Source organism: Capsicum annuum, chromosome 11, assembly GCF_002878395.1.
Source record: "Capsicum annuum cultivar UCD-10X-F1 chromosome 11, UCD10Xv1.1, whole genome shotgun sequence".
In the NCBI taxonomy this organism is placed as follows: Eukaryota; Viridiplantae; Streptophyta; class Magnoliopsida; order Solanales; family Solanaceae; genus Capsicum; species Capsicum annuum.
Genome location: NC_061121.1, coordinates 5836880 through 5847643, shown reverse-complemented (window position 1 = coordinate 5847643; position 10764 = coordinate 5836880). Strand labels below are relative to the sequence as shown.

The 10764-nt window shown below is 36.9% G+C and overlaps 1 protein-coding gene across 1 annotated transcript; it reads left to right on the top strand.

Annotated features, from left to right (window-relative positions):
• Nucleotides 1–326: 326 nt before the first annotated feature.
• LOC107846794 (probable LRR receptor-like serine/threonine-protein kinase At1g07550) lies at nt 327–3700 on the top strand. The gene is made up of 8 exons (XM_016691079.2): nt 327–1199; nt 1303–1356; nt 1457–1567; nt 1640–1753; nt 1956–2174; nt 2260–2375; nt 2465–2725; nt 2805–3700. Exons 1-8 carry the CDS (start codon nt 995–997, stop codon nt 3012–3014), a joined length of 1290 nt encoding a protein of 429 aa, XP_016546565.2. The 5' UTR covers nt 327–994; the 3' UTR covers nt 3015–3700.
• The last annotated feature ends 7064 nt before the right edge of the window (nt 3701–10764 follow it).

The following is a 10764-nucleotide window of genomic DNA, read 5'->3' as shown; positions in this document are numbered from 1 at the left end:
TAGAACATACACTAGTTCGAGTTTCTAAATAAAAATTCAGTGACAATTTTAAAGGGTTGTTGTATTCCCCTATTAAACAATGTTGAGCGCCTTTCTTTTTGATTTGTTTTTCTTACTTTTCGTTTTAGTTAGTTTAAAAAAGAATATCTATTTTTTTTCGGCAACTCTTAATTCTAGCTTTCTATAGACATGCTTAAGACCACAAGATTGGATATTTTGGTACATTCTACATATCTTAGTTGCACGACTAAACTTTATATGTAAAGTCGTCAAAACTAGATAAACAAATTGAAACGGAGGAGTAGAATGGAAAACAAGAAAAGTATCCTCTTTAGCCAAATGCCTTTTCTTTATTACTCCTCCATCTACTTGACTTGTTCTTCTTTCTTATTAAGGAAAGAGATTTAGCCTCCATTTGTTTGTGTTAATATATGAGCAAAGGCTTTAGCATTTCAAGCAATATGAATTGCTTCAAAGCAGCAGCATTAATGATCATGTCCATCATGTTTTTGTCCATATCATTGGACTTTTTCTCAGACCAATAGTCTCAACAAGTCTCAATAAGTCGTACAACTTTAGACAATTACACTTGGGACACTTTCCATATCTTTGGATTCTAAGAGTTTTTTCTCAGACCAATAGTCTCAACAAGTGTGTCCTGGATATGAACATTTCAGGGGAGGCCTGTACAACTTTAGACAATTACACTTGGGCTGGTTTTTTAAATGATCACCCTTGTTGTGGATTAGCTTTCAATACATATTTACGAGCATTGGCATGTTGGACTAACCAAACAAGACATATGTTTCTCAATTCCACACAACAAAGTGACTGCTTAACTTTGATGAATAACAATAGTACTTCTGATAACTTTAGCTGTGGCGTTGAAAAGTTGACTAGTACTGGTGAAGGAGGCTGCTCTAATTATTCATAGATCGACGTTGAGAACAAACTTGGAAGCAGATTGAAAAGTCTGAGAGATGACTGTAGGCTAATGGATTCAGGAGGAGGAGGACTTACTAAGGGTTGCAACAAGTGTTTGAGGACATGGAGAGAAATAGCGAAAAATGATACGACGGAACTTGAAGATGATATTTGTAGATTTAGTATGCTGATTTTATTAACAAGCCAAAGAGTTTCTGATGAGAGTTGGGTTGACAAAATCTTTCATTGCCTAGGAGACAATTCTCTTCCTTTAGGTAAGTTTACTTTACTTCCTTGCGTGCTATAAACATATTCAAGTTTTGGTCTTCCAAGTTTTGACATTTAACTATGATCTTGATTGATCATTTTACTGTGCAGCTTTTGCGGATGAGTGTGGAAATGAAACTAGACGTCGAACTAAATTTAAAACTGGTAAATCTTGAAATCCATTTTCATAAAAATCACTGATATTGCTGCGGCGTTTCAGGACAAAAATGTGTTCTTTTGGTTAAGCATTGGTTTATATATGCAGATCTTTGGATTCTAATTGGTGGCGTAGTGGGTATGGTGTTAGTAATAATCGTTGCGTTGTGGATCTTATCGAAAAGGAAGGTTGAAGTTAAACCATCAAATGGAAGATATAGTAAGCCCTCTACACCAACAATCATTGTTCCAAATGTTTTTAGCTTATTCTAATTTTGCTTCATGTTGGCAGTATCAGATGAATTTTACTCGGAGGAATCAACCTATCGTAGACTATCACTTAAAGAAATTTACTCCGCAACTGACAATCTTAGCATGTCCAACTTTATAGGTCAAGGCCTAGCTGGTAAGAAAATCGAACAATGTATTGTTGGCTTAGTCTCCTAATTGTTTTAAGTATCAAAGGTACTCAATTTCATTGACAATTCTTTATATTAACATTCATAACTCAGAATATCATATCTAGGGAGGTGTAACTTCCCTTTTTCCAATTTCTTTACGGATCGCTCCTTTTGAAAGTTGGGTATTGAAATGATCGTGTTTTATAGGAAAAGTATACAAAGGAATTCTGGCAGATAGAAAACATGTGGCAGTTAAGCACATAATTAAAGATGAACAGATGGAAACATTTGTTAGAGAAGTTACAAGTCTCTGGCATATCAAACATCCAAACCTTGTATCCCTGCTAGGCCATTATGATGGACCAAATGAGTGTTTTCTAGTTTATGAGCTACGCCACAATGGAAATATTTCCGAATGGCTATTTGGTATGTTCTTTACTCTTTGAACATTTCTGATCTTTGTCGACCTAAATAATAGTATTTCATGGATCTCTATACACCTGATGAGCAGGTAAAAGTAAATATCACTTGTGGAGACGCGGACTAGAAATTGCACTTGATTGTGCCCGTGGTCTCCTCTTTCTCCACTCATTGCCTGAAGGCTCCATTGTTCACCGGGATATCAAGGCAAAATCTTATTTCACATCCATAATCTGTTCATCCATTTCCTTAAAAAATTCTCTGTCATCTTTCTCTTTTTTGGTGAAATTTTGCAGCCAGCAAACATTCTTCTATCTGCCAGCTTTGAAGCCAAACTCTCAGACTTTGGTCTGTCCAAAATTATTAGCATTGGCCACTCATATGCCAGCTCAGAAGTGAGAGGAACCTTTGGTTATGTTGATCCTGAGTACCACAAGAACCGGCATGTTAATACTTATGGTGATGTCTATAGCTTTGGGATAGTGCTGCTACAACTTTTATCTGGACAAAGGGTTATCAACGTGGATTTGAAGAAGCCTATGCCTCTAAATAAAATGGTAAAAATACTAACTCCTCCTCATTTACTCTTGCATCTCCTTTCAAGTTCTTTCTTTAGCGCGTCTTTTTGCATCATAGGCGAAAAACTTGACCAAAGGTGGGAACATCAAAAAAATTGCTGATCCAAAACTGGAGGGAAAATTCTCAATGGTGGCATTTGAACTTGTATTTAAGCTAGCTTTGAGTAGCATAGGGCTTAAGAAGCAAACACCATCCATGGAACAGGTGGTTATTAAACTCGAAGAGGCTCTTGATTTATCAACACGAATTGAGTCAGTCCATCCTTAGTTCAAGTCAATCCATTCTCTTTATCTGGTTAGTCCAGATTAAATCTGATAGCTCACGTACTGATACGAGTACGATCACGATCATGGACACTTTTTGATTATTTTAAAGACCACCTAAAGAGTGCACAAGTCTAAGTGTGAAGGAGGCCCAAAACCGTCCCAAGCACACTCCATGGGCTGTTTTTGGGGCCCTTTTCTTTAAAGGGTCTTTTATTCTTTTGCCTTTTATTTTGTAATGTAATATAAATTAAACATTGTAAGGTTTTAGTTGGTAGTTTTTATGAATGTTGAAGAAAGAACACTCCTCTTAGAGAGAGAGAGTCCACAACCGATACTAGGGCCTAGTATAAGGGTGGATTCTCTTGTATGTTGCATTTTGCTTGATACGTTGGTGCTTGGGTGGTGGACGCCTCTCTTGTGTCAATTGTAAGAGTTAGGTGTTTGTTGTGTGAAGTGTTAAAGGTCCAAGAGTGGAATATGCTCTTGGATTGTTAAGACTACATCAGCACTTGTCTAACTATCTATCTTGTATCTTGTTTTGGTTTCGGTTTCTTGTGTTCTTAATGTAACCCGTTTGTTCTTGTTGCTATTGTAATATTGTGGAGCTTCATCTTGTGTTTCTAAACTTGTTGTTGGCTGGCTGTTTTGGTGTATTAACACCTTGTATCCTCTTCTTTCTTGTTCTAGATAGTGAATCCGAGAGAGGTCCCTATTTGGTCCACGATTTGTTGTGATTTGTGGACTGTTTTGGGGTGTGATTTCGTGTTCTATTGTTTTTTCCATATCATTTGGTATCATAGCAAGGATGGTTTTTGTTCCTACAAAACCAATCTTGGGTTTGATTAGTCAAAAAAAAAAAAGTTGATAAAAACTGAAAAATTCCAGAAAATAGCAATCTGTCCATTTTTGTGTTCTTGGCCAAAAATTATGTTGTGTTGTTGTCTTGGCCGAGATTTTCTTGTTTTTATTGACTAGATCTTGTAGTTCTTTTGTTTGTATAGTATGCTTCTAGTGTTGGTTCTTTCTCACCAACACTAAAAGTGTCTAGATCTAAAGGTTGAGCTTATAATATTGACATTGCTGTTGTGAACTTGAAGTGGACATGTGTTGATCCTTATTGTTGAAGGTTGGTGTTGTTGTTCTTGAGTTATTGAGCTTGACCTTGTGTTATTGTTGTGAATTGGTGGCTTAATAACTTTTTGTTAAAGTTGTTATTGAAAGGTGGAACTTGACAAAGTGTTGATTGAAGTGTGAGACCAACTTGAACCTTAGACTTCAAGATTCAAAAGTTTGTGTTCTTGGTGTTCTTGGTGTTCTTCACAAATCTTCATCTTTTATTGAAAAAAAAGTGGATGTTAGATCTAAGAGGGTGAAGGAAGGAGGTGTAGTATTTATTAGTCATCAAAGACTTTTACCACCACTTCCAACCACTCAAAGACTTTACAACCCTTTTCCAACCAACTTCCATGTTTTGAGGTCCTTGTTTTAAGGAAAAATACTACAAAAGTCCAAGTCTTGAAACTTGAGTTGAAAAAGAGTTCCAAGACTTATTTTTTTCCTCCTTAAAAAATTCCACCAATCCAGATCAAAAATTGGTCAAGACTTGAACCTTGGACAATAAAACTTGATAAAACTATGACCAATTGAGGGTTGCCACATCATTACGTTTTTACTGTTTACCGATAATTTTTAAGCTCAAATTTTAGATTTCTTAGTTTCATTTTATTGTTCTTTAGTTTCGTTTGTTGATTCCATTACTAACTTACAAGCTAGTACTAGAATGTAAGTTAGTTTTGAAACCGTTCTTCGTGTATATGTTCCTTTATGTGTCTTATTCTTTTGACTCCTTGTAATACTTGGTCCACCTCTCAATGCCTCATGGAGTACAAGCAAGGTTACGACACTTGTGAGATCAAAGTGTGAAAAATTTGAGAGACAAAATAATAGAGAGGGAGTGTGAGGACCATTCTTGTACAACTAACTTGTTTGTTGTTTTGTAGGTAACTTTTGGCCATAATGAAAACCATTTTGGCCCTCCTTGATGCTTTGTCCCGAGACCTTGCTAGGGCAAATGTGGGTTTTGAAAAAATTGACTCGGATGTGGTAACTATGAGTGAGAGGTTGGATAGAATGGAGAGTCGAAGAAACTCTCGTGCTTTTACTCCCGAAACTTTACTTCCAATGACCAATCCTCCAAGACCACCACATAATGCCACAATCCAAGCTCCAAATAGCCCTCAAAATCGAGAACAAGATAGATCACTTCCCCCGTAAGTTGATCAAGTCCAAAAAGGAGGACTTGGAAGCCAATTTCCTCCCATCCAAACTCCACAACCGAAACCCCACTTAACCAAAGCAAGCCTCTGAACCGAAACTCCACTACACCAAACCCGACATGTCCATATAGAAGAGAATGGTAGAAAGAAACATGAAGGATATGGGGTCTACGACAATGCTTGTATGATGGTAGGAGACTTGTTTCGGATGAGATTGAAGACAAGGCTCAAGATGGAGAAGAAGCTGAGGTTCAAAATGAAGATGTTAGCCGAGACTTGTTCTCATTGTATCCTCGGATTCCCTTTGTTTTTTTTGTGGACTTTTTTGTGCACTTTCTTGATGTTTTGAAGACTGTTTTGGGTGGTTTCTGTTGGAGGGCCAATTGCACGAGGTGAAGCTGTGAATTTGTGGTCAAATTCCTCTCAAGATAGAGAGGATGATACGAGTATGATAACGATAATGGACACTTTTTTAGTGTTTTGAAGAACACCTAAAGAGTGCACAAGTCTAAGTGTGAAAGAGGCCCAAAACCATCCCAAGCACACTCCATGGGCTGTTTTTAGAGCCCTTTTCATTAAAGGGTCTTTTAGTCTTTTGTCTTTTATTTTGTAATGTAATATAAATTGAACATTGTAGGGTTTTAGTTGTTAGTTTTTATGAATGTTGAAGAAAGAACACCCCTCTTAGAGAGATAGAGTCCGCAACCGAAACTAGGGCATAACATAAGAGTGGATTCTTTTGTGTGTTGCATTTTTCTTGATACGTTGGTGCTTGGATGGTGGACGCCTCTCTTGTGTCAATTGTAAGAGTTAGGTGTTTGTTGTGTTAAGTGTTAAAGTTCCAAGAGTAGAATATGCTCTTGGGTTATTAAGACTACATCAACACTTGTCTAACTATCTATCTTGTATCTTGTTTTAGTTTCAGCTTCTTGTGTTGTTAATGTAACCCATTTGTTCTTGTTGCTATTGTAATATTGTGGAGCTTCATCTTGTGTTTCTAAACTTATTGTTGGCTGGCTTTTTTGGTGTATTAACACCTTGTATCCTCTTCTTTCTTGTTCTAGATAGTGAATCTGAGAGAGGTCCCCATTTGGTCCATGATTTGTTGTGCTTTGTGGACTGTTTTGGGGTGTAATTTCAGGTTCTCTTGTTTGTTAAGTATCACGTACAATTAACTTTTGTTTAATGCTACCCAAGATTTAAGAAGTGAATCTAGAATTTATAGTCAGTAGGTCCCGAAATAGTTCAATACATTAGTATAAATTTTTCATATATGTTCTTATGGATCAAGCGGAAAGCAATGGTTCCCATTAACTCGCTGATACAAGAATGACAATGGAAACACGAAACACACTCTAAACAGTCCATAAATCACAACAACCCGTGGACTAAATGGAGACCTCTCTCGGATTCGCTACAACTACACAATAATGAGATAGAAAGGGGTGTTTTCAACACCAAATCAGCCAACCCAAACTATGATTAACAACAAGAATATGAAGAACAAGATGAACTTAACAATGGGAATAACAACAACACAAACGGATACAATACGAGATACAAACATTACAAAATTGCAAGAATAGAAAGGATAGATAGAGTGACATACACTATCTCATGAACTAAGAACCTAAGTGTATTCAAGCACCTACACCCTTAATACAATGATAATAGGAACACCTACTCTCTTCGGTGAGCACAAGAGAGACCTCAACCTCCTCTAGCACCCAACGTTCTAAGCAAGAATGCAACACTAGTGATTCCACCCTAGTATCACCCTAGTTACAAGTTTTAGATTTGTGCCTCAAGGAGAGAGGACTTGTCTTTCAATGTTATACAACATTCATTATCATCAAAGTCTGATGAATGAAATCCTAAAAGGTTCTATTTATAGATATTACAAAAATAGTGTGAAATATCCATAATACCCCCAAAGGGTGAGGTGCCCATCAAGTGCAAGAAGTGGGCTGATTTTGGTGTGTTTATGCCCTCTTTTACACTTCAATTGTGCACTTCCTTGGACGGATTCATTATGCACTCATTCACGTCCATCCTCGTGGTCATACTTGTATCATCCTCCCCTTCTTGAAAAGGATTCGACCTCGAATCCGTACCTCATAAAATCAAGAGAAGACAACAAGCACACATCCTCAAGATATGAGAGGTTAGGGTTAGCAAAATACGCACATCACATTCCATTCTGAGGGAGGAACAAACTTGGAGTATATCCATAAGTCCTTTGTGTTGAACATAAAAAGCTTAGTAAAAAAGACACAAAGGAAGCGGTCATCATCCACAAAAAGAGATAAGGAAGAACTTTGTCTTCCTTCATTAGCACCCACAACCAAACATTGCTTGTCATCTTGACCAAGCATTAAGTGGGGAGCGTAGAGATTTCTACATTTCAAGAGGGTGCCGGGATCAAATGAAAAATTTAGCCGAGGGCCTAAACCGAGGCTATCCCTTCCTTCCCCTAGAATGTCACTCCCACATTTACACACAAAAATATTTGCATACACATAGTCTCTATGAACAAAACTAACTGCAATGCTTTTACCACACAAGATGTTCAAAGAGTCATGTGCATTATCAAGATTAATTCTATAGACATCATCACTAACTTGAGAATTTTTAAGCACACTATTCACATGCTCAAGTAGTGAAATACATTTAAGAGTAAATTGATCATCATGCACACCAAGAGTACTCATTTCCGAGACTACACATTCCTTGCCTATAAGAGTACTCTCATCTTTCAAGAAGAGATTTCTATCTTTAGGAGGAATGTTGTCACACCATACTGGGTTAGCATATCGGCTATAGCCTTCAAGGTAAGCTATACCATTATTTTCACCACTAGGTTTATTAGGAGTGTTTATATCATTTTCAAATAAGTCATTAAACCTAAAGAGAGCATGATCTATATCACGGACAGATTTAGAACTAGCAAGTGCTTCGCTCTCTATAAGTTCACTATCACGTACCAAAGATGTTTCAATCTCCTCTTCACCTTGGTGTGGGTCGGGGTAGCCCACCTCTTCCTTCGAGAAGCTCTCGTCACAAGGTGTTTGGACAAGGGAAGTTGGATTTTGTGGGATAATTTTAGGTAGCAATTGGTGTAGCCTTTCTACGTGCCATTTTATTTCTTCAATATAGTCGGTGATGCGGTCAAACGTGACATCCAGATTGGTGGCAGCCATGGTACCTAAAAGAAAAGAGAACAACGAACAACAACAAAAAAAACTTGTTACCTCAAAAATATCTTACCACACTCTCACTCTCGATTTTTACCTCACACTTGGTTTCATAAGTGTTGAAAGCCGGCATGTACTTTGTGAGTGATTGAGGGATGATTTTATCTTTACCCAGAATAGATTTTCGTTTGAGTTGACTCAAAAGAAAATTATTTACGAACTTGAACCAACAAGACACAACGAATTGACAAAAGAGAGAAGCACACAATAAACACTTAACACGAATGACCGAACACAAAGACTAACTAACAATCTAGTTGATGAGTACTAGTTTGCCAATTAGTAGTGGAACCAACGAAATTGAAACTAAGAAAACAAAAGGAAACTAAGAATCTGAAATTTGAGCCAAAATTTGATGCGTGAACAGTAACTTGATGATGTGGTAGCCACGTATTGGTTGCAGTTTCTACAAATTTTTTTTCAAAGTCCAAGTCTAAACAAATTTTAATTTGGATTGGTGGAATTTGTTTTAAGGAGGGAAGAATAAATCTTGGAGCCATTTTTCAATTTTCAAATTTCAAGACTTGACTTTTGTAGTATTTTTCCTTAAAACATGAACCCTTGTTTTATGGGAAAGTGGTTGAGAAGTGATGTAAAGTCTTTTGGTGGTTGGGGGTCTTTCAAGACTAACAATTACTTACACCTCTTTCCTTCACTTTTTAGGATCTATCATTCACTTTATGTTCTAACAATATATGAAGGAAGGTGAAGAACTTAAAGAACAACAACAACCACACTAAGAACAATAACAACAATCTTCAGGAACAACAACAATTCCAACGGCCAACTCCAATCCACAACAACAAACGGCCAAGTCTCTTTAGTGTTGTGTCTTCGGTTTTAATAAGAGATGAAGGTTGTGAGGAACTTCAAGAACAACAAAAACATTCACCAAGAATAACAACAACAACACTACTTTCAACAACAACCAAATACACGGCCAATCAAGTTTCTCAACAACAATGCCTACCACAACAATGTTCAACAATAATGGGCCAAGCTTATGTTCACAATAACAACATCAAAATACAAGCTCAAACCAAGATATAGACTCAATGTGTTAGTGAGGAACAAAACTAACACTTAGAGACAACAAAGACAAATAAAAAACTCGGCCAAGACACAACAAAAACACAATTTTTGGCCAAGAACACAAGATGGACAGATTGTTCTTTTTTTGGAATTTTCAGATTTCAGTTTTCTTTTTTTTTTTTTAAAGTGAACTAGCCAAAAATTTGATCTTGTACGAACAAGATAAAGTCACGCTCTGATACCAAATGATACGATAATGACAATGGAAACACGAAACACACTCTAAATAGTCCACAAATTACAACAAACCATAGACTAAATGGAGACCTCTATCAGATTCGCTACAACTACACAATAACGAGATAGAAAGGGGTGTTTTCAACACCAAATGAGCTAACCCAAACTATGATTAACAACAAGAATATGAAGAACAATATGAACTTAACAATGGGAATAACAACAACACAAACAGATACAATACGAGATACAAACATTACAAGATTGCAAGAATAGAAAGGATAGATAGAGTGACATACACTATCTCATGAACTAAGAACCTAAGTGTATTCAAGCACCTAGACCCTTAATGCAATGATAATAGGAACACCTACTCTCTTTGGTGAGCACAAGAGAAACCTCAACCTCCTCTAGCACTCAATGTTCTAAGCAAGAATGCAACACTAGTGATTCCACCCTAGTATCACCCTAGTTACAAGTTTCGGATTTGTGCCTCAAGGAGAGAGGACTTGTCTTTCAATGTTATACAACATTCATTATCATCAAAGTCTGATGAATGAAACCCTAAAAGGTTCTCTTTATAGATATTACAAAAATAGTGTGAAATATCCATAATACCCCTCAAGGGCGAGGTGCCCATCAAGTGCAAGAAGTGGGCTGATTTTGGTGTGTTTATGCCCTCTTTTACACTTCACTTGTGCACTTCCTTGGACGGATTCATTACGCACTCATTCACGTCCATCCTCGTGGTCGTACTTGTATCACTCGCTGAAGATCCGCCTTTGTACAATTACTCAAGTTTCCTTTTATGGACATTTTATCTCAATTAGGTGATGAAACTGAAGAATCATCAACGATAAAAACGTGTGTATAGTGATTGTACATTTGTACCAAGTGATTCAGACAAGAAAATGATTATAATTATTAACTTGAAGAGTACAGGGAGTGATGC

What these genes read in the sequence shown, in the direction of transcription:
- LOC107846794 (XM_016691079.2), top strand. Translation starts at nt 995, where the DNA reads ATGGATTCAGGAGGAGGAGGACTTACTAAGGGTTGCAACAAGTGTTTG. An exon ending in TCGAACTAAATTTAAAACTG is followed by an intron (nt 1,357 to 1,456) that starts GTAAATCTTGAA and finishes TTATATATGCAG; the next exon opens with ATCTTTGGATTCTAATTGGT. An exon ending in TTGTTCACCGGGATATCAAG is followed by an intron (nt 2,376 to 2,464) that starts GCAAAATCTTAT and finishes GAAATTTTGCAG; the next exon opens with CCAGCAAACATTCTTCTATC.